The sequence below is a fragment of the Protopterus annectens genome, chromosome 6.part0 (assembly GCF_019279795.1).
Source record: "Protopterus annectens isolate FY-2018-M chromosome 6.part0, PAN1.0, whole genome shotgun sequence".
Taxonomy (NCBI): Eukaryota; Metazoa; Chordata; order Ceratodontiformes; family Protopteridae; genus Protopterus; species Protopterus annectens.
The window spans coordinates 244,435,073-244,460,679 of record NC_056737.1 but is presented as its reverse complement, the minus strand read 5'-3'; the positions used below and the strand labels follow the sequence as shown (position 1 = coordinate 244,460,679).

General features: G+C 38.8%; 1 protein-coding gene across 1 annotated transcript in view; it reads left to right on the top strand.

The window, feature by feature from the left end:
* The first annotated feature begins 2,325 nt into the window (after nt 1–2,325).
* The window catches only part of SPRED1 (sprouty related EVH1 domain containing 1), a 707,321-nt gene continuing 684,039 nt past the window's right edge, over nt 2,326–25,607 (top strand). Inside the window, exon 1 of the mRNA XM_044073988.1 lies at nt 2,326–3,349. Coding sequence (XP_043929923.1) covers nt 3,318–3,349 — 32 coding nt within the window. The 5' untranslated portion in view covers nt 2,326–3,317. The remainder of the gene's footprint in view (nt 3,350–25,607) is intronic.

Genomic DNA, 25,607 nt, shown 5'->3' with positions numbered 1-25,607 from the left:
CAAACATAGAGGAATACAGTAAAAATAACGAATCTTCATCTTTTTATAGGGAAAAGCAAAATATTACAATGCCACATTGGTATCAGAAGTTATAATAGTAATAGAGAAGAATGGCCCTGAAATCAAGGGGTAAACGGTCATTGCTGATTTAAGACAAGAATGGATATTGCCCTCTTTCTTTATTTTATTTATTTGCTGATTTATTTTGAGAAGGAAGAAATAGCTGAAGAAAACAAAAAGAAAAAAATGCCAAGTGACAGACCTATGTGTAGATTTAAAAGTTACTCCTGATAAAGAGACCTCCTAACACACATAGCAATAAAAACGTATTATACCTTCTGATTGTATTTACAGTAATCTGAATGATAGCTATACAGTCATTATCAGTAACTTTAATTTTGTTCAAAACAAGATGTGAGTCAAGCCAAATCATTACACTAATGTACTACCTTTTAACACAGTGATCATAAAAATCTAAACAAACGCAAATATCTTAAATTTATTCTTCATAAATATAGACATCAATACACATATCCTGGCCCCCATTGATCTCATCCCTGACACTGACTATAATCAAATTATTAAGTTAGAATTCTTACATTATTTGAGAAGCACATTCCAAGGTGTCTAATAGAAAATATTATTGCGGTCAAGATAAAAACACTCAGTGCAGAGGAAGCCAGGTCAGATTTACAAACTAAATCCAATAAGTGATAATTCAAGAACAGAAACTAGTATCTACTACAAGTAATCAAAGGTTCTAAAATTTTATTTACTCTACATTATGACATGAAATTCACTAACCTGATTACATGCACTATCAAAACACATATAACAGTGAAGTTATATGTTTGTGTTTGTCTACCAGGGTAGTGTACTGATCTATATTGACCAATTTCACGTGAAATGCAAAACATTTCACAAACAAAAAATATTTTAAAAAGTAAGCAATAACGGAATAGTTCAGACTAATTACATGGAAAGTGTGTATATACATTTCAGTGAACAAGCACAGTGCAATGTACAATCAAGGACAGTGTAATGTACAATATATTACATTAGTTTCTAAAGTGAGTCACTCTTCATGAATCTTAACAGAGAAGAGACTCCAAAAGAAGACAGATTAGGTAATATGTCCTGTGTTGAATCAGGAGCATTTGGCTTGGATGAACAAGTGCTTTTTGAGTTGCATTCTGAATTTGGAATAACTGGCGAATTCCTTAGTGTTGATGTGGAAAGCATGCCAAGGAGTAAGTGCTTAACAAAGCACACGCAGTGCTGTGGAGTTTGGTTCTATGGATATGAGAGTTGGTGTGCATTGCGAGTAGTGTCACAGTTTATATGAGAGTTTTTGTCATGAAGTCTAGCTGCAAAGGGAGTCAATGTGTGGAACTGGAGTAGTTTGTGGAATATATCCATATATGTATGTATGCATATATGTATATATAAACGCGTATACATGCGTATATTATATAAATACATATAAACACGTGTATACACACATGTATATGCATATATTTACTCGTGCCAGTGTCAGATTTTTATTTATTTAATGGTGGGTATGTTATTATTTTTTACTGAAAGGACTACCCTGAAGAAAGAGGCAGTAGACCGCACATATCTGCTCATTGTAAAATACTTGTCGTTTCTGTATCTGGCTTAACAGGTGGTTAGAAAAAAATTAGTCTCATTCTCTTTTGGAAGACAGGAGCCTAACATCAAGAAACAACACAAACCATGTAACAACAATCTAATGAAATATGATACAAAGTGTAGTAAAAGAAGACACACAGATCAGATGTCATAATTGTTTCATGTCGTTCTATTAAATCGGGATCAACGCTTGTTCTGAACCTGACCTGCAGTTCTGCGTTGAGCCTCTATCTGCAAGCTACAACATTATAGAGATTCTGACGAAAGATGAGCTATGTAGCAAAAAAATGCCTTCTGAAAGTAATGCATACAGTGTAGCGATATCACACATTATTAAAGTAGCAATATATCTCTGAATTTACTGTTTCCACAGGGGATGTAGTTGCAACAGTGGTGTATATGCAGTACTGCTGACGACATGTCGATACCCCCTCCCATTCATTCCTCCTAATAATTTGTTGTATTAGCCCGCAAGGAAATACAAATCAAAAGAAAATATTAAACAGTTGGAATGCAAACCCCAAGTTTACAGTACTACTACATTCGCCAGTAATGGCTCGGAGACCTTGTGTGCAGTTCAACAATGCAGCACAGTGTAATGTAATGTAATGCAATTCCCTTCCCACCCTTCTCTTTCTACTTGCAGATCCTGCCTCCAACTCTCCCACGAATGCATGCTGTACTTCAGCAGATCAATGCGCACCACTCACACGCGCGCACACATACAGTCACAGTCCGCCTGAGGAAGAAACTACTTGGGAAGTGTGGGAACTACTTTCGCACAACTTAGCTAAGGTCATATCCGCGAGGTTTTCGCCCACTCTTATCAGCCACTCGGAGAGTTTGGCCTACACGACAAGTAAGCGCCCCGTGTCTCCACCCGCCTCCCTTTTTTCCACTGCGCATTTCCTTGAATCATCCTTTCCTCTCTGCATTTGTGAGGAATGCTTTGGCGGAAGAATCTGGGTAGAGAACGGAGGTCAGTTCTTCCGCCCAGTTTTCCAGTGTGAGCCGTGTCAATTCGGAAAAAAAATGGAGTTATATGTGATAGAGAGACTCGAACCCGATGGTGCTCATTTCGCTTAAGTTTTCCCTGATTTTTGGCTTCTTTGTAGTCCCTTACAGATGCTTTCACCGTGTAACAGGCTCTTGAATAAATCCAGACGTACATCTATTTTGTAAATGACTGTATGCTGAGTTTTCTTCACGGATTGTTTAATTAATAAAAAGACGCGCTTCTTGTTTTCATTTATTGGTGGGGGGGATACTCTGTATGGGAACTGTGCTTCTGAAAGGCTGAGCGGACAGTATCCGGGAAGAGATTGCATGTACTGTGGAGGAGGATGTGGCTGTTGTACAGGAGTGCTGTTGCTGTAGGGGGACACCTCTGCGGATTCCGATCCCCTCCGGCCTCTCTTTAAATCGCCCTCCTGTCGCCGCCTCTTGCTCTGGATCGTTTTTGTAACGCGCAGCCAACTTTCCCCAGAGCTAAGCCCCCGGATCTTGCAAGGAACAGTGGATCCGTTCTGCAGAAACTCTCCCAACCGCTTCACTAGTGGGGACCACGGCAGGAGGGAGCTGGAAAGATGGTGATGTTTTCGGTGGATTGCCTCACCGTGGCTGCGTCGCTGCTGCTGCTGCAAGTTGGATCCCGGTGAGAAAAGATGAGCGAGGAGACGGCGAATTCTTCCAGCGAGTAAGGGCATATATATATGTATATATATTTTAATTAAGTCTGTTGTATAATAACTTCTGTATGGAAGGAAAGGGTTTTTTTTTGGGGGGGGGGGTATCATCCAGGCTGTGTCCCGCATACATTGGTTTGTTGTATATTCCTGTGGCGTGTGTGTTGGGGGGGCTGAACCAGTTTCAGTAACTTTCGTCCAGGCCCACGTTCTGCAGTTCTTGTTCATGGCTTGATGCTGGGAAGTGTCTTATCTTGGCACTTTTTGTGCTATATCTGCTGGATTAGGGAAGGGGTAAGTATTTGGGGTGTGTTATGTATGGGTGCAGCCTGTTTGGAAATCAGTGAACATATTGCAGTGCATTTTTCGGCCTGTTCACACTTTCAGGTGGGTGTCTGTAGATGTGCCCATTCTCCAACTCTCACCCTTCAGTTCATTGCATGAAACTGGAGTTAAAGACAAGGTCATTAACACCAACACACAATATCGGGATGTTTGTTCAGTTCTGTTTTGTGTTAGCCGACATTTCGCCTGTCTGCTTGTGCTGCTTTGTTTCCATGGCAAAAGTTGCAGGCTGTAATTTTCTTAAATACCTCCGTGTGCCAGAATCACAGATTTCTGTATAATGTTATTGGGAGCTGGGTACATATGGCTGTGGTTAATAGATATTTCTGATTTTTTTTTACGTGGGTAAAATACGAGGATGGTTCCCAGGCCAGTCTTCCTCAGTATTTGCCTCTATTGTTTTATAGATTTTATGTAACTGGCATAAATTCCTTTAAACACATTCCTTCACATGTTTGACTTTTGTTCTTCGACGTTTATATACATGTTTGAATGCAAGACAGTAATCTACTATTTTTTTAAATGGCCAAAATTTTCTCTATGGTCGGGGGAGGGGTGTTGAAAGCTGTCTATCTGCAGTGGCAGGACAGTCTCGACTCTAGAAGTATAAGCCGCCATTTTTTTCTGAATCACCTCATTTGCATATCTGTCTCCATTCATAAATTTTCTGTAAAACAGTTAGTTTGGATGATTGTTAGTTTTCCGGGCCTCTGGTAGAGTACTGACATCGAGTGGTTTGACTGGGTGATACCCAGATTTAGAAATCGGCAAACCTTTTTGAATGAGTTTAGCCCGGTGTATGGGGAGCCCCAATCCCTGCTTGTTGACAGAGCAGCAGGTTGGGGAGGTGCTGCGGTCACGTGACCGGTTCCATTCATAAAATACCTGGCTGCCCATTCACAGAGCGTTGTGCAAGCACCGATTAAGACCTACATTGAGAAAAGAGCAAGGCTTTATCTTAAAGAACAGGATATCCAGTCGAGACGTCTGCTTTTTTTTAATGAAAGCTAGCTGTAGTGTACAGCACTGTAGTCGTAACAATCGTACAATAACGTTGCGCAACGCGTACAATTTGTAGGTTAAAAAATGCTGGCTATTAAAACTCTGAGTAGTTATTGTGCAGAAAAAAATATTAAAATGTTATTGTGAAAAAAGGTTGATGTTTATTGAGCACGTTTTTGGGTCTTATTTACCAAATGCTTCTTGCTCATATTACATTATGGAATGGCAGGGTTTCACAGATCTCGTTTCACCTATTGTACTATTCTGCGGTTATGAAAAACTGCTCAATTCAGGTGGCTGTTTCAGCTACTTTATCACCTTTGCCACCGGTAAGGTAGATGAGTGTGTGCTGGCAAGGTATAGAGTTGCATTACAGACAATGGGGGACAGTCTAGATGTCCTTATTTTTGTTGCCATTTTAAGGAGGTGGGTGGGGTACATTTGGGCCCAAATTATCTTGGTCTTCCCTTGCTGTCATGACATTTTTTAAGCGAAAAAATTTGTAAGGCGGTTAGATGGATTTAGTTTTCTGTAATCTTAGTTTTACGAAAAAAAATTTCTACATTTGTCACGGATGTTTCACATTTTCCTCGTATTTTAGTTTTATTGTGATTCGCCGTGAACTGTTAATAAGCAAAACTTCGTTAACTACGCACGTAGGTTTGGTGCGTCGTACATTTGTCCCATGTTTTTTTGAAGGAGTTTGTATTTGTCTCTATTTTGCGCTGGTTTGCATAACTTGGGCATTTATTCTACAAAGTGTTAACTAATAAAATGAACACCCCCCTTCCATTGCCAATACAGTTCATGATATTCTTTCACAATGTGTGTTTATGATTTTTTTTTGTATTTATTTGATAGGTGCATAGGGCTTATTGGATAGTGCCTTTTTCGGGGGGGGGGTGCTCTCGAAACAGTTATCAGAAACAGATACTGTAGAGGTTTGGAATGTGTTTTCTGTATTAACTCGAACCACTAGTTAGCAGAGGTTAATAGATGCAGACATTGTAAGGGGTATGTTTTATAATTATTATTGGATTGTGTAACTGCAAGCAGAGTTATGTTTCACAGTTGCAGGTTCGGCTGTATAGTCAAACTTAAACGACTACATGAAATGGAACGCAGGATTTTTTAAAGGCCTTGTCAGCTTTTACAGAAAAAATGTCATTTAATCAAGGGACGTTTCAGTGGACCTTTCATCACAATTTTAATTAAATGCATTTGAATTCGGCAAACCATTGCTGAACTTAGCACTTCTGTTGTGTAATTGGTGCGTGTGAGCAAGGCATTGAAAGCCGTTGAATTTATGCATATAAAGGGACGGTGGACAGTGATGTAGACAACTGAGCATTGGGTGTAAGCAAGGCATCAGTTTTCGGGTTAATGCAAAACTCGAGTCACATTTGAGTAGTCACTTTGATTTGTGCTGGGGAGATGCATTCCCCCCTGTCATTCTTGGGATTCATCTGCGTAAACATTGAGGCGTTAGTTTTTGCTCACTGGTGCTGCTGCCAGTATTGTAAATATTTAAATTGTGAAGTAGCATGTCTAAAGTTTGGCAACAGTAAGTTATTTTTTATTAATGTTGTACATTACAGAATGTAGCTCCATAGTTTAAAATGCCACCCATGACAGAAAAAAATTTAAGTAGCAAATATCTTTTAACTGCATGTAATAGACGTTTAGCTGGAAAGTAGTGTTCACTGCAGGAGCCATTTTAGGCATTGGTCCATGTCTGCACTGCTTCATTTGTGTATTTTACTTGGTGGGTGGAGTTGCCTTTGGTCCCTTTTCAGACAAGACTCTTGTGCACAGCCAAGTAGTTTATATTTATTTTACATTCTCTCTGTTAACAGAGTAGGTAAACTGGTCCAAAGTACCTTTTCAGTCATGCTGTAGGCCACATACAGAAGTGCATTTAATAAAGAAACAGGACTTTCATTTAAGTGCTGAGAACAACCCCAGTACAACGAATGATGCAATTAAAGCAGAACACAGATTTACAATAGTAGAAAATTACAGCAAAAGGAAATGCTATGTTACAGCAAAAGAAAATAGTAGTGAAACACGAATTTAAGTTTTGTTAGGTGGATTGCACAGAAGTATACGTGAACCATATAGTGGGGGTTTGCTTCAGAAAAATGGTTTGTGCTGGGTGACAAGTCTGTCACTTCGGTGTTTTATGTGCTGAAGCAGGTTTTGATTTTCTGTTATAGTATGAGACTGATTTGTGGGGATGTGCTGGACTACAGGATCTCTTATGGCCCAAAAGGCAAAGTACAGGTCACACCTAAGGAACTTGTAATACGCTGAATAAGGGAACATTGCTTCCCCTCTCATGGTAGCTCTTGTATCTTAACTTTTTAATTAAGAGCCTATGGAGTCTTTCCATGTGCTTGCCTTGGTAGGTGCCTCCCAAGAATAGATCCAATCAACACACAAATATCTAACACAAACATGGTGATTATCTTTGATAATGTGTTCTTTTTAGCATTTATCCGGACTGTCCATCTGGACAGAAGTTGCTCCTTTAAATGGAGGCCTTGGGGGAAAAAGCTCCAAATACAGTGCATGTACAGTAGGTTCAAAAAAGTGGAATGAATGCAAATATAACACAAAAGTGTACGATATTTGTGTGGAAGATTTTCAATCCATATATATCTAGTTAATCTGCGTACTTGAAGGATTTTCGACTGGGAACAGACTGCCTACCTTGCCTGGATTACTTTCGAGTACTTGGTAATTCTGCATAATATTTCAAATTATATATTTTAAAATATATATGTATATATATATATATATATATATATATATATATATATATATATATATATATATATATATATATATATATAATGTGTGTATGTTCAAATACTTGGTAATTCTGTATTTCAAATTTTGTGTGTATGTATATGTATATATATATATATATATATATATATATATATATATATATATATATATATATATATATATATATATATATATATATAAATATATATATATATATATATATACAAATAATCAAGCAAGGTAGGCAGTCTGTTCCCAGTCGAAAATCATTTAAGTACTTAAAATGCGTACTTAAAGGATTTTTGACTGGAAACAGACTGCCTGCATTGCTTGGATTACTTTTGAATACTTAGTAATTCTGTATATTTAAAAAAAATATATATATATATATATATATATATATATATGTGTGTGTTTTTCTAGTTTGTATCATTTGTAATGCACCAGTATGATGCTCTAACCGTATAATTTTGTAAATATTGTAGTACATCTCTAAAAAAATATGTAACCCTGTTTCTGGAGCTTTTCTCCCCAGGACTCCATTGAAAACGGGTTCATCTTGGCCCAGTGGACTATCCTGGTAAACCAACTGCAAATAAATAAATAAAATAAATGTACGATGAGTGTTTGCTGCTTCTTATTACCATGATCTGATTATTATACAATGGAAATCTTCCACACAGAGTTTCTTACACTATTTTGTTTCTGGAAGCACTATACTTGTTTAGTGGTAGAAGATAGCACTACATTTCAATGGATATTTTGTGGTCATAAGTAGAACAGTGGTTCAAGCAAAGCCTAGTGCAACTAATCCAGTTAAAGGATAGATTTTTTTTTTTTTTATATAGAGTGAGGTTTGAGGGAAAAGGTATTAATCAAAAAATGTTAGTGAAGTGGTTATACAGTGGTGTGCATGATGAGCATGGTAAAAAGACAGTTGAGGTGACGCCAAGGAAATTGGCAGAGCTGCCAGCACAAAGTGGTTGGATCACACACTGGATGTGGTAGAGGTTGAAACAGAATATTAGATAACCCAAGGGAGAAGAAGGTTGTGTATGTAGGAAGAGGAATGATTATTGTTAAGGGAGGTTAAGTGTCACTATTGTTTGTGCTTGATAAAAGGGATGTGATGTGAAAGGTTGTGGAAAACAGGGTAGAGAAATTTCAAGGTAGAAATGCATAGTTTCCCAATTTGAAGTTTGTTATTGATACTGAAGTTCAGAGTAGAATCTCAGTGTTTGCCTGTTTAGCATGGAACTGGTTTGTCGAACAGACCGGTGTGGGATTATAAGTTTATTAGAGCATGAGAAGTTTAGTAGTAATTATACTGGCTAATATAATAAGCAGGGCTTCTAGTATAGATAAGGGACCTGATCTACCTTTTCTAAGTGAGGAACTGATTCAGTCCCTAGTACATAAGTTGTTATAACTGTTACGAGTTCAAGAACTGTTCTCATTTCCACTAAGTGAAATGTAGAAGATTTTATCGCTGATCAAGAACATGCCTCTCGGATGTGGATATTTTATAAGATTTTTCCGGGCAATATAACTAAGAAATTTACACCCTTACATTCAGGAAGGCGAGTATATTCACTTTTTTTTTTTTTTTATCACCTGAACATTCTTTCTTGTTCCTGTTGCCTTGTGTAGTTGTACGGTTTAATTGTAGGGTGTGGTTTTAACACATGTTGACAAATTGCAGGTGTTTTGTGATTTCCAGGCGTCTTGCTGTTTCCCATCTGATTATACAAACTTAAATCAACACTAAGTATTTGAATTAAGTGCAGATGATGGAACTTCAACATTTTTATTCAAGGGATTAAAGTAAGTTTTCAGCCCGAAATATAGGCCAACTTCTTTCGGCTTTTCCTGGTCAGGGGTCGCCACAGCAGATCTGTCCGCTCATGATTGGCAGTGGAATTTTACGGTGTTGAGTTGCCAGTCTGGCACCCAACCTTCCACAGAAGTCACAAATACGCACACACCTAGGGCCAGTTTAGAGTGTCCAATCCTGCAGTCTTTGGGATGTGGGAGGAAACCGGAGCAACCGGAGGAAACCCACAGGGAGGAGGACATGCAGACTCCGTACAGAAGGCACCCCGGCCGAGAATCGAACCAGAGAACCTCTTGCTGTGTGGCAGCAGCGCTAACCGCTGCACCACCGTGGCCGTCTGAATATAGGCCAACAGTACGCATAAATGGAAACGTATAATGTAAAAAGTGCAGATCCTTAATGTTTCACAAAATAACGGTTAGCTAATTTTTCTGTTCAGTTTAGTGTGGTGCAAAATGGACTTTCTTGGTTATGCATTTATAATATCATTGTGCCTTTACCATCACCCACTCTGTAGTTCTGCAAGTATGAATATGGCCATTATTTTGAGGCAGCCAGGAAGCCAGCTTATTTTTTTGTGATGTGCTTGAATGTGGTTCATTGGTATAAACTCATTTCACAAACTCCAAGACGCACAATTGAGTACATGATTTTACTTTGAGGCTTTTTGAGTGCACTCCAAATTTAACTGTTACTAGATTGCACAGCTGTAAAAAATGTTAAAGAAAATGGTGACAGTTTGAAAATGGAGGCGTTTTTATAAAGAATTGTATATAAAAACAAGTTTTTTACCTATAGTTTGAAATGCTGTATTGCTTATTAGAGCCTTTTCTTAGGATTCCATTTGGTACAGACTTTCATAGTTAAAAAAAAATGTAAACAACTTTGGTAGCCACTGTATTGTTAGGAGATGCTGTGTAGGCAGCTAGGGTTACATTTAGGATCTAATCTGCCACCTACATGAATTTGGTGTAGCTTTCAAGTTCCTCGTTGCTCCGTGTAATCTTGGGGTTCTGTTTTTGCAGTAACCTTATTACAAGTCTTGCAAATAATGAAAGCTAACTGACATTTTCTGCTGCAGGGGAGAGGATGAGGCTTTCTAATTTTTTTTTTTTTTGTTGCATGTATCTGCACACACAACTTGGTTCTGAATGTGCATTTGAGGAAGTGGTCGGACTTCACATCTTACTTTATTCCTGTAAGGTAAAGTGCATTTGCCTCTCTTGGGGTGTGTTTTTTTTTTTTTTTCCCCCAGTCTGGGTACAGTTTTCTTCTGTACGTTGTTTATCTGAGAATGTCTATTGGCATAAAAAGGGTTTTTGTAGGTTGTTTACAAGGTGTGAAAAGGGGAGCAAATTAAGAGACATTTTGTTAAACAAATCAATAAAATCAGATACGTGTGGCTTGATATGGGGAACATGGCTGTTTATTTTGCTTTATTTCAAATGCCATAGTGTATTAAATTATAGAATACGGTAACGTACAGTAGTGCTTTGCTCATAAGATTAAAGTTAATTAACGGACTGAAAGATGGGTTGTCCATGTTTTTACTGATTTGCATGTTTTCTCTTAGTGGAGTTGGTTTATCACAGAAAATTAAACAATTTTTATCTTCAGTTGTGATTTGCATTCTTCAAAATGGGAGCTTGGTGATTTTTGACTGGTTACTTGGTTTTGAAAACTTTGTTTATATGCATAGTTTGTTGCATATAGCTGTCTTGTTTAGAGGCAAATAGGTCTATCTGGAATTTTCTTCAGGCAAAAAATGGCTTATTTTATGAGAGTAATGGTTCATTTGATGTGGTGCTATTACTGAGACGGAAGGTCATTGTTTTACTTAACATGTAAATGGATGGAAGTCCATTTTCATGTGCATTTTATTAAGAACCCCCCCCCCCCAAATCAAGTTTCCCTTTTTTTGTGTGTGCTGGGTAAAGTTTTAGGATCTCTCTGTCCCTGAGAGACCCCAACCTCCTCTGAAAGCTTGCTCACCAGCCAGTCCTCAACAGTGATGGGAAATGGCCGTCTTCCTGTGGTGTCATTCGTTTAGGCATATTGTCCCCATTAGTCTCTTCCTCCTCTTTCCCTTCTGAGTCAAGGAAACAATTGCCTCATTAGTTGGCCAGCAGTTCAGCCACACTTTTAAAATACATATTTTAACTTGCTGTCATCTTCAAAGCTTTATCAAATGCACAGTGTGTTGGCTTGTTACACGTGTTCCTCTCCTGCATTTTCATTGTTTGTGCATATCTTGCAGCAAAGATAGAAACAGAGAAGTCTTATTTGGAAATTGTTTGAAAATGTAACACCATTGGTCACACGCACACACATGTATGCAGATGCTTCTTGGGCACATCATGAGTATTGAAGTTATGAAGTGATTGGCTGAAATTTATAGCCCCCACAGCAAGCGTGCGTCTGCTATCTTTGTAGGGGGTGGCTCATTTTTAGTTTGCCTGAATCTAATAAATTGTAGTGTTTGGATTTGTCAAGTAATGCAGCAGTCTGTTTAATGTAAAAGCATCTTGTGTAGGGGAAAACTATGCAGGACTTGTCAGTATCAGTCTTGCCTATGATGTCTTGTTGCATTTAGAAATTCTGAAAGTGTTTACAAGGCTAGTCTATTAAAAAGGACAAGTGTTGAGCCGATGTTACTAGCAGGATAAATGTGCTGCATTTATGCATTTTGTTTTGGAGTTGCTCCGTTGTTTAACCCTGCATTTCCCAGGTAGTGGTGAATTTTTATTTTACCACTTACGTGAGTAGTAAGCCCACTTGTACACAACTGTTCCTTTTCAGGGATGTCCCTGGAGCACGGTCTGGTTAATTATCTCGCTCAGGGCCACATTGACAAATTGAGGTGCACAGGTTCACTTGTTCAGTGTTTTGTTTATATATTTTGTATATTGTATTTATCCGTTTTGAACTTTACTGTTTTAATTTTGTAGCAAAGTAAAATCTGTTATGTGGTGGTAACATGCTTGTTTTGCCTTGTATCTTGTAGCCTGTGATGTTATCACACCTGATTTTAAGCTAGCAGTGTTTTATGGGCGTATCAAAAATTGTTCCTTATCCTAAAATAAACCCACGTATTAGGATGCATATTACCTGAACTGAAAAAGGTAGTGTTTGCTGTTACATCAGCAGAGGCTTGCTTGGCTACCATAGAAAGTTTGTTTTTGCTTTAGTCCACATCTTTCTGTGGTAGTCTGATTCCTACTTTTCAGGTGCCTTACTTCCCTAATATAGGGTTTTGGTGCATGTCGGTATCGGCTAAACAGCTGGAAGATCGGAAGATTGAGGGTTATATTGCCATACTGTGTGCTTGATTTTTTGTCCAGTATTGACACTGCAGTACAGTGCAAGCGTGTTGTGTGCTCAATTTATTATCCTGTATTAAGAATGTATTGCTGTAGACATCTTTTCTCTTAAGTAAAACTTTTCTGCGTCTTCTTGACGTGCATCATAAACCATTTACTAAGTTGCTGTTATCTTCGTTCAGAATGTCGTGTTTGTGATGATGCCTTTGTTCCTTGAATTTGTTGTGCCAGTACCTAGCAATGTGTTCCTTTGTAGTGTATCAAATAATATCCACCATGATTCTTCCAGTAAGTAATGTCCTTCCTTGTTTGTACATTTTTTCCTTGTCTTCTGCGTTTATACATCTGTGTAATAATGAACCATAATTGCCATCATTTGTTTTTCATTCATTGCATATTCCAGTTTGTTTTCCTTTTTCTACCTCAAGTAATTTTACATTCATTTTTTTCCATGTGCACCTCTATTTAGCATAGAATTAGTATCTAGTTTTAGTAGGCAATGCAGATGTTATGGAAAAATACCATAGGTGTATTAACTTTGACCCCCCACCCCCATTTCTTATTTTGTATGCTGCTGATCTTTATAGGGTGTAAATTGTGTGTGGGGGGGTCCAGCATGCTTGCTCGCTCTAATTTCGATGAGACTGTAGTATTCCTGCCATATAATTTGAGTATTTTATTGTCATTTGCTAACCGGGTTGGTCCAACTGAGCCAAAGGCCCATTTTCATTGGAGACCAGAGGAGAAAATCTACAATTAGACATTCCAAAAAAAAACAGTAATTTAATACAAAGACAAAATTCCAGTAATACTGACCAGAAACATTTACTTAAAATGAAATCAACAAAGGCAAAATATTTATATACAAGTTTCAAATAATCTGATACAACCCGGATTAGGAATATTTACAGGAACCTGATTGTAGATATAGTGTAAATTGAAGTGTTGGAGCAAGAAAGAAAGGCGGATAAAGATAGAAACTTAAAAGAAATCAAAAGGGTAGAATTTAGGAAGAAATTGGAGATCAGGTCTGAGCTTGGCAAGGGCAGGGCCAAGTCGTAAGGTAGTGTTTGAGTTGTAGTTTGAAATGGAACTCATGGTGGGTACTTTTTTTTAAGTGGAAGGGAGTTCCAGGTATGAGCTACAGAGTATTTATATAAGGACTTACATTTTTTTATTTTGGGCAGTATGTAAATATCAAGAAGCCAAGAAAAGTTCCCGTGAGCTATGATGTTTGCAGAGGACATTGTGATTTGTAGTGAGAGTAGGGAACAGGTGGAGGAGACCCTGGAGAGGTGGAGATATGCTCTAGAGAGGAGGAGTGAAGGTCAGCAGGAGTGTGTGTGTGTGTGTGTGTGTGTGTGTGTGTGTGTGAGAGAGAATGAGGGAGGATAGAGGAATGGTGATGCAGGGAGTAGAGGTGGCAAAGGTGGATGAGTTTAAATACTGGGTGAGTGTGTACATGCAGGTGGTTGGTGCGACAGAGCAAGATGCAGAGGACATGGAGAAATGGAAACAGATGAATCGCTGTGTGAGCAGCCGAAAAAAGAAGCAGCAAATGTCAAGATGTTTGTCAGATGTATGAAGTTGATGTCGGGTGTTATATAGAGATGCAATATTAGAGATTGGAGGGACAGGATGTCGGATTATAAAGAACTGTGTGTGATACGCAGGGAATTCAGGCCATTGTAATTTAAGGGTGAGGCAGTGGTGGGATTTGTAGGGGAGATTAGTGGGATTTGTAGGGGAGATTAGAGGCAAATCTAGCTATTTTAAACTTGCTATGTTTAAGCTTGCGTTGATGGCATAGAAGGCTAAAGCCATAATTTGAGTCTGGGCAAACAGACTTGGACTAGTGACACTGCATGCAAGGTGAATGAATGTGTCCATCTTTTTGGATTTTTTTTTTTCCCTAACATGGCTTGCGTTGCAGCTCCAATGACAGCGTCCTGAGAGTGTAAGCTCATCTTGTAGTAGGAAGCAGAGTCAGGAGGTTGGTCATTGTTGTCCCTGTCTGCACATGTGAAGCATGTATGAGCAGCCTGGGGCGTAGGTGGCCCTCTTTGTGAAGTGATTGCTTGAATTACCACTATGGGGTGATGTTCAAACATGAAAAAAATGCTCTTCATGCAATCGAGTACAAAGCATCCTTGTTGCTGCCTGGATGATGGCTGCTTTAGAAGCCTGATAGTTGGCAGGTATAGGAGAAAAGACCATTTAAACTAAACTTAATGTATTGATCAGGTTCACTTTTTTTTAATAAACACCAAAAGGCACTTAGCAGAGCTAGGGATTCCAAAAAGTACACTATAAAGATGGGTCCGTAGAAAAGCTTTATTCAGTACACTTTTTGTAAAAATAAAAGTCAAATTAAGTGCTTTCGTCTCTGCTTATTCAGAGACTTCTTCAGAATACCATACCAAGCTGTGGTGTTTATTAGTTGATTGTGTGCATTCTTGTACATTTTTTTAATGAAGGACACTTGAAACGTTCAACATTTTGTAGTTTTGCTTTATCGTTCTTGTGGCACAGGCCTTATTTTCAATAATTTGATTTCCTTTTATATTTTTGTTTTTCTTCCCCCACCAAGTCAGTTGCTCAGTTCTTTACAGTGCTGTATCTTCCCATCCATGTGTTCTTTAATATCGTACCATCTACTTATGTGTAAATGTTTCTCCTTCATTTGTATAGTCGTTCCATTAAATAGTTGCACCTACAGCTGTCTGCTTTGTAAGCAGCCTTATTTCAGGACATACTCTATTCGTATTTGTTTTTTTAGTGAGCCTGAGCCATACATTTCAGGTATTCCTGTAACTTTCCTTGGCTGATTTGATAACATTGCTTTGTTGATGTTGCCGATTTAATTTATTTCTCTTCTTTCTCAGATCCATTATGTTTGTGTTACTCTTAGTTCTATAAATCTTTAACTTTGTGTGTGATTCTTAGCTGTAAGAAGCTTCTCTTCTGTTTAGTGATTTTATAAAGCCCGTCCACCCAACCATGTAACTTGGTTTATGTAAACCCTTATTTAATGCAGTATAATTTTTCTCTACTGAATTTTCTTATGTTAAAATAATAAACTTCCAATGTTTCACTTTGCTGTATTTTTCTGGCTTTTCCATGCACTCGCTGTTGTGCAAAGGCGAAGTCAGTTTCCTGATTGTATGCTTTCCTGTACATGAAATCCCTTATTCCATTTTCATTTTGTCTACATTTTCACCCTACCTTTTTGTATTCCCATTTTTTGAATTCCTTTGTATCTGCTTACTACACTAAATGTGTAACCTTTTTTATACATTTCTGGTTTTGCCACTCTGTTAGTGACTTACTATTTGTTTCAAAATCAGATGTTCATTCCATTCTGTCACCATCTTTCTGACTCCATTCATGGAGTGGCCCATTACTGGTCTCTGTGGCCCTTTGCCAGTTACACTTCTGTCCTTAAATTCACTGGGTGTAACCAGGTAGTCGGAAAGTAAGTTTCTGTTGCAGTTTTGTCTTTGTATGTGTGAAAATTTCCATTCTTAAACACATTTTAATGTTTTGGGTAACTTGTTTATTTATCCATTTGTAGACTGGGATAGTCCGTTTGGGTCATTCTCTCCTTGGGACTGCTGAAAACTGATTTTGAAACTCCAGTAAATTAACCTTTATTACAGTGAATAAAATGTGTGGTGTCTGTAGGAGTTTTACTTGTTACATCCAAATGACATCTCTTTACAACTGTAAGAGGGCATGTTTTAAGTAAGAGGCATGTAGAAGAATGTAGTCCTAAAAGCTTCATGAATTTGTAAAGAGATTAGAAAAAGAATGAAAGCAGCAAGGATGAAGTTTAAATGGAGAATTATAGTAATTGGCAAATGTTTACCCTATTGGGAGGGGGTAGAAGTTTGGTGTGAAGGGGAGAAAAGAAAAATAATGGAATGATGCAGATAATAGCATTGTCACCATACAGCAAGAGTTTCTTTGGTTTGATTCTCAGCTAGGGTGCCTAATATGTGAAGTCCGCATGTCCTCCCTGTGTTCCTACGAGTTTCTTCCCACATTCCAAAGACATGCAATAGGTGGATTGGGTACACTATAAATTAGCCATAGGGGTGTGTGGTATGGAAGAACAGCTGGTACATGGCTGGCCACCTGGCGGTGTGACCCTTGGCTCTAGATTGTCACCACATGTTCAAAAATGGGAAACTGGGTTGTGGATGGAAGGAGGCGAGTATTCTGAAGGTGATGTTAGACATGTTAGCAGAAGCAAGTACAGATCCAAGATTTTTGTGCATGTAGTCTCTTGGTTTATGAAAACTTGAAGGTTGGTGGTTGTGTTAGAATCGGAAGGAGTGGATTCCATCTTTTAGGTATGAAAGAGCTAAATAAAGGTAATCTCCAAAAGTGCCATAACTTTATTTTGAATTCATTAATTGAGGTAGAGCACGGAGCCAATGGCAAATTTAGTATGCTTGGCACATTTTTTTCTGCAAATATTTTCCATTTCTTGTACTTGGGGGTGGGGGGGGTGTGACTGGTCCAAATTTAGGAGCTACTGGAAAATGCATTTTGGCACTTAAGACAACACTCTGCCACTTCCCCCACCATACTGGAACTACTACTGGTTTCAGGTTGGCACTTTATCTGACAGGTTTTTGCTGTAATTGTTCTGTGTGGATTAGACAGCTATTTTGACCCAATATTGGAATACTGTGTGGCTTAGTTTGTGGGTTTGTCAACTTGTATGTCTTTCACTAATGTAGCTATGTAGTTTTCACAACGTTGTGTATGGTGGTTGGGTGTACCAAGGCAGTGCACAGCAAGGATTCGATAGCAGATGTTATATCCTTAACTTTCCTCCTGAAGCACTTCTGAAAAGAGAGAGTGGGGTGCACTACAGTATTTCACCCCCCCCCCCCTCCAAGAACTTTTTCAGCTGTCTTCAGGCAGTTTTGTTTTGGCAATGGAGTGGTACTTCAACAGGTAGCATACTTCTCTTGCCAATGCAACACACTAGGTTGAAACTGGGTGAAAGCTCCCTTGGGGGGTTCTAGTTAAGGAAATGACTACTTTGTTTTTTTTCCTTTTTCCAGTGAAGTGAAAGCAACATTAAGAAATTGAATTTCCCTGGGCATGGCCTAGTTTCTCATCTTGAGTACTCTCTCAATCTCATAATAGCACAAGTCTGATATGAACATGTAGTTTGTGTTGAACACCCACTTCACCCACTTAAATGTTGCCCAATAGTTTACCGGTGAATATGGTATTTTTGAGAGTCTTGGTAAACTTTCACATACAGTATATCCTTGGTCAGATTCTGTAGTGTAATCCATGATAGGACAGTACAGTCTTAAGTTAATAATCGCAAACATTGTACACATCTCATAGCGTTCCAAATGGTTATCTGTGTTTGTGTTGTGGTTTTTTTTGCAGCCACTTAACCTGTGGCACCTAGTATAGCCTGAAAATTTAAAGGGTGACCGCAAGAGCTTGTGTGATCTTTAGAGAAGGACATCTAGATTTTTAGATTTTCAGATTTTATATGATTTTCTCCATTTTGACAGAGGGTACTGGATATTGCATTCAGATCTGGTAGAAGTATGAGAGAGACAATAAGGCTACAGTAATAAAAGGGGTGTGGGTTGCTGCTTTTACATGGTGTTCTTGTACTAAAAACTGGAAACGCCTTTTTTTTTTTTTCCACTATACTTTGCTGGGTAAAATACACAGTGCAAAAATTCTTTAGGAGTATAAACATTACTTTTGAATTTGCAAACCTCAGACTGGGAGCAGTACTAAAGCAGTGCAGGGTTTGTTTTACTGTAATACCTTGCAGGGTGCGCAGTAGCAAGTCCTGCCTAAACCCCACCCACTGGCCAACAATCAGTGATGTCTTGGTAAACTAAAGTAATATTCATACTGGTAGCGGCTTGAATATTCATGATCTATTCACAATTTGCTCTTCCTCAATGCAGTGTGCTCTTGGAGTTGGTATATTTTAATTAGCAGGGGGGCTTGACCCCCCCCCCTGCAAAAGCAAAGGAAAAAATATTTGCAGTTATAGTGGTATTTTCTTTCCCTCTGTTTTTGCAGGGGGAAAGCCCCTCTGCACCCCCTATGCAGGGGGCTGGGCTCCCTGCGCATCCCTAATTAAAAATACCAACTCAGATAGCACTACACTAAGGAAAATGCTAAAGTATTAATAGACAATAATCATGTAGCTTCTGCATGGGTGCATGTTTACCATGCCGTGGCATGCCCCTTTCACCTGGCAGTCACTAACACCATGTCCACATCAGTGTAGAACTGACTGTGAGGTACTAATAGTAAAACAAAGCTGCAGTGACACACCCCCTCTTTAATGTTCCGCACACAGTTCAGATGAAATGCTTCCCGGATGTAATTTAAAATGTTTTGTGTAGCTTTCTGTGTTTACATGCATGTAAACCCCCCAACAGTAGCTAAAAAGACTTTGGTATGTAGATGTGTGTAATGAAAATATAAAGTCTAAATTCATGAATTTGAGTAATTTTAATACTGTTTATGACTTGGGCTTGATGAATGTTGTCCTATATATTTTTTTGTTTCCAATGACCTTCAGAGTTGGTGTAGTTAAGGTGGTGGTAGTTTATAGTTTGAAGGCATATGCTTCACAGGATAAACATTAATATGCACCATTATTGAGTAGGTGATTTAGGAGAGATGTATAATCTGTCCAAACACTCCTCCTTTGTGCCCGTAACAAAAATCTATCAAATTAAGGGAGCCACTGAGATTGAGTTGCATGAGGAGTGAAAGGTTCTTCCTCGGTGTCCTGTTATTAGGCACTGTTTTTGCCTGTGAGGATGTAACTGGTGTCTGGTACTGTGGGCTTAATGGAATAAGTGCTCTTTGAAGGCTGAATCGTGTCATGTAGTGTAGGTTGTAAGCTTAAAGGAGAATCCAGAGACTGCTTCTGTAATTTTAAAGGCGGGAGAGTTATCTGTTGTCCTTTTGTGTTCTACGTCCTCATGGTTGATGGCCAGTGCATTGAGATGCAGGAAAAAGTCCACGTGTGGTAGTTTAACAGGAGTCATTAAGATGGAAATTCCTCACAAGGTGCATGGATAGTGGATTTGTTGGGTAAGCTTTCATTGACAATAATAATCTGAAAATTTTGTTTGCTATTAGTTGAGTACACAAAGTCAGAAAGCAGTTGGGAATGTTTTCTGTGCTTACTACCCTTGTCTGTGGGGTATTTATCTTTCCAAATTGTCAGCTTTTTCATTTTGGCCTTCAGTTTGTTGGATAGACTAAGCATTGGCATGATATGACAGAAAATGTTGGGTGACTTCTGTTTCTGAAACGTTTAATTCTGTGTTTACACCCTTCTCAGATATTTTCACATGATTCACATATAGCTTTGTCTGAAAGAACACTGACGTGAAAAATGTTACTTCCTGTGAGGATATTATTAAAGCTACATTTGGAGCATTTCCTGTGCTTCGGCTTACGCACTGCATGTTAATTATGAGTCAAGGACATCACAGGCTTTTTCTGAGTTGCTTGTACAAAGCTGGGAATTAGAACTCTTGCATTTTCTGTCCTCTTAGCAGAAAAGAGCAATATATGTGTGTGTGTGGAGGGAGGCAAAATGCAGATGTGTGTGGAGAAGGTGTAGTTTACTTGCATGCATGGGATCTAGACTTAATCCCTAATTTTAGCATTTGTATATTTAAGTGCTATTTGTCTCAAGCTGTTGTAGGAACTCTGTTTTATTTTGCATATCATAACTTCAATTGCAGGACATTGTGGGTGTTAATATGCTTCGTTTTGTTTCCCCTGTTCCATTGTTTATATAACAAGTCCATGTTGCTACGTGTTGTGTTTAGGGTGTGAGACCAGACCATCTTCTCCACCTTTGGCATTTTAGGCCTGCAATTGTCACCAAGCAAAACACTACAGTGCCTTTTAATTTGGGTATAAAATGGGAATTGTTTAGATTTTGTAGCTTGGCTTGATTTATGTAAAGGAGAATCTGTGTAGTTTATCAACCTACTTAATTTTGAGAAATTCTGTTGGGAAATTTTCATGTATCCTCAATGAAGTAGTTAATAGTAGGGGTTATGTTTGGAGCACGTACTACAGATATTACTAGAAAACATAAAAGGAATATGAAACCACATGCTGCATGCCTTCTGTTTGTAGTGTGAAGAAAATGTGCTCTGGTAGAATAATTGCCTAAAACTTGATTAATGCTTAACTGTTTAATAACAGCAGTACATGGCTTTTTTAAGAAGCTGAAGTATTTCATGCTATTGCATAAATGTCCTTGTGCAGAGTGAGCTGCTTACTGCTTGGCCATGTAAGTTTGAGTTGCTGCCCTAGAGTTTTGTCTGAAAGAACCACAAGGGCTTTGCATAATGGGTAGTAAGACCACTTGGTGGACACGTAATGGGGCTGCTATCCCATCCAGAAATGCCCCGCTTCTGCCTCTCCAAGTGGAATATGTTTGTGTGCACTTTAAATGGTTCAGAGCAGTTTTGTAGATACGTTTTTTACTTGTGTGTTAACCTGGGTAGTCTGAACCATGGTCTATTTTTAGTGGTTGCCTGGAGAAAAGTTCCACTGTAATGCAAGCTGTTTTTGTACATTAACATATCCTTGATTATTGGTAGGAAGTAGCAGTAAAAAGCACACTATATATTATATCCTTGAAGGTGGACATTCTTGTCTTTTATGAACCTAGAAGCCTCACCATCTTTTGATTTAGCTAATGTCATTTGTTGGTAACCTGTGAGGTTGCTCCCCCTTCCAAAAGTAATTTTACAGTCAAGTTTGTGCATCTGCTGTGTTTTTATTTGATAAGATTGTTACCACCACCAGAACTAATCTGCTTTTTGAGCTTTTGTTCAGAGATTTTACTTAAACATCAGGTGTAAGGTATTCTATTTTTTTCTATTGATATACAATATCTGACCAATCTTAACATTTTCAAAATACATCTAAGCACGTAGAATGATGTTTGCATTGTTGACCTTTTTGTATTCTACATTACCTTGCATGTTGAGTTTAGAAGTTAATTGTTTTCATGGGAAGTCTAGTTATTTGTCTAAGGATATTTCCCCCACCCTTTGAAAAGGTTGCCTTTTTAGCATACCCATATAAGCAAATATGTTGGGGGTTGTTTATAAAATACGATTTGAGTCTCTGGCAACGTAGAAGGGTGTACAAGTTGAATTTAGACTGAGTGGTTAGTTTTTTGTCATTTTTGCATCCTACTTTTCTGCTGTCATTTAGGTTGATCCCTTCACACCTCCCTGATATTGTGCAGTCATATCACACCCCCCAATTATTTTAATGCCCAGTGAGAAGAGCTGCAAAACCCTATAGTCTTTGGTTATAACCTGTTCTGTCCCTTCTGTTGGCTTTCCTGTGGGCTTAAGAACTTCAGTACTTGTTGGGGCCTAGTAAAGTGGAGGTATTGCGTCTTTGCTGCTGGCATCTTGTTTTATTGATTGTTTTTTTGGTTGCTGTTACTGCCTTCCAAAGCTGCTTGTGGTAGGTCAGTCCGAGTGTGGTGAATATTTTTTTTTTCCTGTCCTTTTCTCTTTTGCCCCATTCTACCAAGCTAATGCCGTGATATGCAGGTGCAGTACTTTGCATCTCCCTGTGCTTTGAACCTGGGTATTGAGCCGTCTGTCCTTTTTGCCAGTCTTTCTAAATGCTTCTTTTGAATTCTAGTTCTCTTGTGGCTTGTTTCTAACAGGCCTTGAGATGGGAGAGCTTTCTTAGAGTGGCAGTATCATGTGTGCTTCATTGCAAAGAGGTCAATACTGCTTATTCTTGTCCTTCCGTATCCAAAACAAGCCTTCCAGAGAGTACTGCACTACTGACTTAAAGGTATTCCACTAGTATCTCTCCTTATTCCGGAGAGTACATCTCACATGGCCATCTGTAATCATCAAACTTGGGAAAGATTTTTTCAACTTTAAAAGAAGTGGTAGTACTGAAGAGCAGTTGAAATAAAAGTACAATTGTATATTTTTTAAATATATGCGCATACAGTTTTTGCTTTAGCTCTCCTGTGTTGTCTACCACTTTCACTTGCTTCAGGTCCAGCACTGCAGGAATATGGTATGCAGCATGTGCTACTTTGCTCAACCCTGAGAGACCTAGCTAGCCCTTGGTGTGGTTCAGAAAATGGGGCTTACTGAGGAGTCTTGTCACAAGCTGAAACGACCCCCCCCCCCCAAATACTGAAAAAAATACTTAATGTGCTGTATGTGCCAAATGGTAACATTTGGAACACCTTAATCCTGTGGATCTGGTAAGGATTTTTCCTTTTAGATTAGAATTTCAACATCTCACCAAAGAGTTTAATAGAGAAGTGGCCGAGTGTATCTTAAACATTTTAGTATCTGCAATTCTTGCAAAATGGATATAGTGCCCCTTTTGCCATTGAAGAGAAAATGTATGGGAGAGGGCTGCTTAGAAACTAACTTTTCCTCCTTTAAAAAGTGATGATGTAGAGCTAACTGGAATCCTGTATAGTGTCTTGTGTGTTTGTATAAGTTTACTGAAAGCAAGCACGTACAGTGACAAAGATGAGCCATAGGAATGCTGAAAAGCTTCCCAAGTACTGTATGCGGGTGACTTGTAGGTTTAAAGCTCAAACTGTATAACTAGGACATTACCTACATTCATTGCATCTTTTCTTTGGAGACTTGGAAAGGATTCATGTTTAGTGAAACCCACTAACATTGAAACTGCATTTTAACAATGCTGCAGATTTTTCACAGGTACTGTACAAGTCCATTTGATGCCTAGGTTTTTGTAATCCATTCGAACCCTTGTCAGAATTGGTGGATATTGTATTGTGTATCCATTCAATAGAGACATTGTATAGTTGTCAGCAAGTGGAAGGCATATTGCAGTCGCGCTTGAATAGTGGGAGAGAGTAGTGAAAAAGTGTGGTGAGCCTAAGCATAGCACCAAAGAAAGCAGGAAAAATGCTTTCAGGAGGAGGACAAAAGATTGCAAAAAAAAAAAATGCATGTAGCAGGCCCGAATGACAAAAGTAAGAAAAACAGTGCACTTGGTTGGATCATACAAATGTGTCGTAGCCAAAATGAAGCTTGGGGGCTGTTCTTCCTTTGCTGCGGCTTGTTACATGAGAAACAAAAACAGGTGAGGAAGATGTGTGGTGCTTTGCAGCTAGAGAGAGAGTTTGCCAAATGGTCCTGATGGTGGTGGTGAGTTCTGAAGGTTACAAAAGATAAGCTTCTTTATTAAATCAAGATGTTTTGACCCGCGTTGGTGGTGCTGTGGTAGCGTTGTCACCTCACAGACGTTGCCTGTTCGATTCTCAGAGTGTCTTCTGTGTGGCGACATGCGTGAATGGGCGTTCCTTCGTTGAAGGTTGTGCGTTAGGCCCGGCAAGCCAGTACATAAAAATCTACTGCCAATCATTAGACCGGAGTTCCGCTGTGGCAACCCCTAACCGTGAAAAGCTGAAAGAAACAAATTAAATCAAGATGTTTCGTCTCCAGTGAGTGCCAAGTGCAGTGCACTGTGTGGGGCAGTATTTTTTGACCACTGTGCAGGTGTTTCACCAGTGTAGAAACTTGGAATAATAGCGCTTGTTTCTTGGCTTTGTAACCAGGAAAGAAGGAAATGGAATATTTGACACTTTTTTTTTTTTTTTTATATAACTTAAGTAATTCACACGTATAGTTTTCATTGAAATTGCATATTTGGCAAGATATTTTAGTAACTTTCAGGCATTTGGGTTTTCACTTGTGTTCCTCTTAGCTGCAGTTCTTGCAGGAACTTGCCAGGGGGAAGTAAATTTCTGCTGCCTCATGTAAAGTGAGGAGGTTTAAGTGCAGTGCTAGGAAAAAAAGTGAACTGGTGTCTGTTTTAATAAAGATCATATCTGCCTTTACTGTTTTTTGTTTTTGGGCTGGGTTAAACCCACCGAGCCGTGTTTTATTCCAGAAAGATCGCCAGAAGTGCAGTAACTGTGAATTGTGCAATTTAAATGCATTGCATAGTGGCATGTAAATGCCTGGACTTGCCACATATTAGTAAACTAGGTAACCCTCGTGAGAAAATTAAAGGTGTTTTGACTGATCTCCTTTTGCAGCATGGTGTATCTGTATAGTACCATGCTGCATTTTCTTGCTGTTCCTATTTTTTTTTGTTTGCACCTCATGTATTCAGTATATCATTTGTAAACAGTTTCCTCCATAGCACTAGCTTGACCCTTTTTGACCTTGGTTGTCTGAGCAAGCTTAAAGTGAAGATGTTTGTAGACATTAATGAACACAGCTCCACACACATGCAGGACTTGTCCATTAAACTCTGGATGGATCGAATGCTAATCCTACACTATGCCACCAGGAAATTCATAGATTTTTTTGGGCCATAGTTTATCAAAAACTTTATGAAGCTTTCTATTGAAATGTGACCCAAATGTAACGAATGACTAGGTGAAAAAATGCATCATGGCATCTAAGCCAGGTGCTGCAGTGTGTATATCTGTAACAAAACTGTGAATCCTTGCTTTTATTGAATGTTTACAGCTACTAGGAAAGTGTGTGGGGATCTGAAATTTGAGTTTGGGTAGGATTGACATTTGAAGAGTAGGTAGGTGAGTTTGGGTAGGATTGACATTTGGAGTAAATAGGTAGGCGAGTTGGGGTAGGACTGACATTTGATGGAGTAAATAGGTAGGCAAGAAGTGGGGTAGGGAGGTGGAAGTAGCTGGCAAGAAGGCTGGGTAGGGAGGTGGAAGTAGCTGCTTCTAAATCATTGTTTTGTACTGAAAAATCTAACCAAACTCGCAGGAGAGTATATCGGTACTGTTGTAGTTTTCTTGTGTGTTGCCAAAATGTAATGGAAGGGCAGTCTCCTTTTCTCTTGTTTTCAAACTGTAACAAGCAGGGGGAGAAGTAAAGACCCTTTAAGTACTCTTTGGTGTTGGCCGGCTAGTCTTTCTATGGGTCT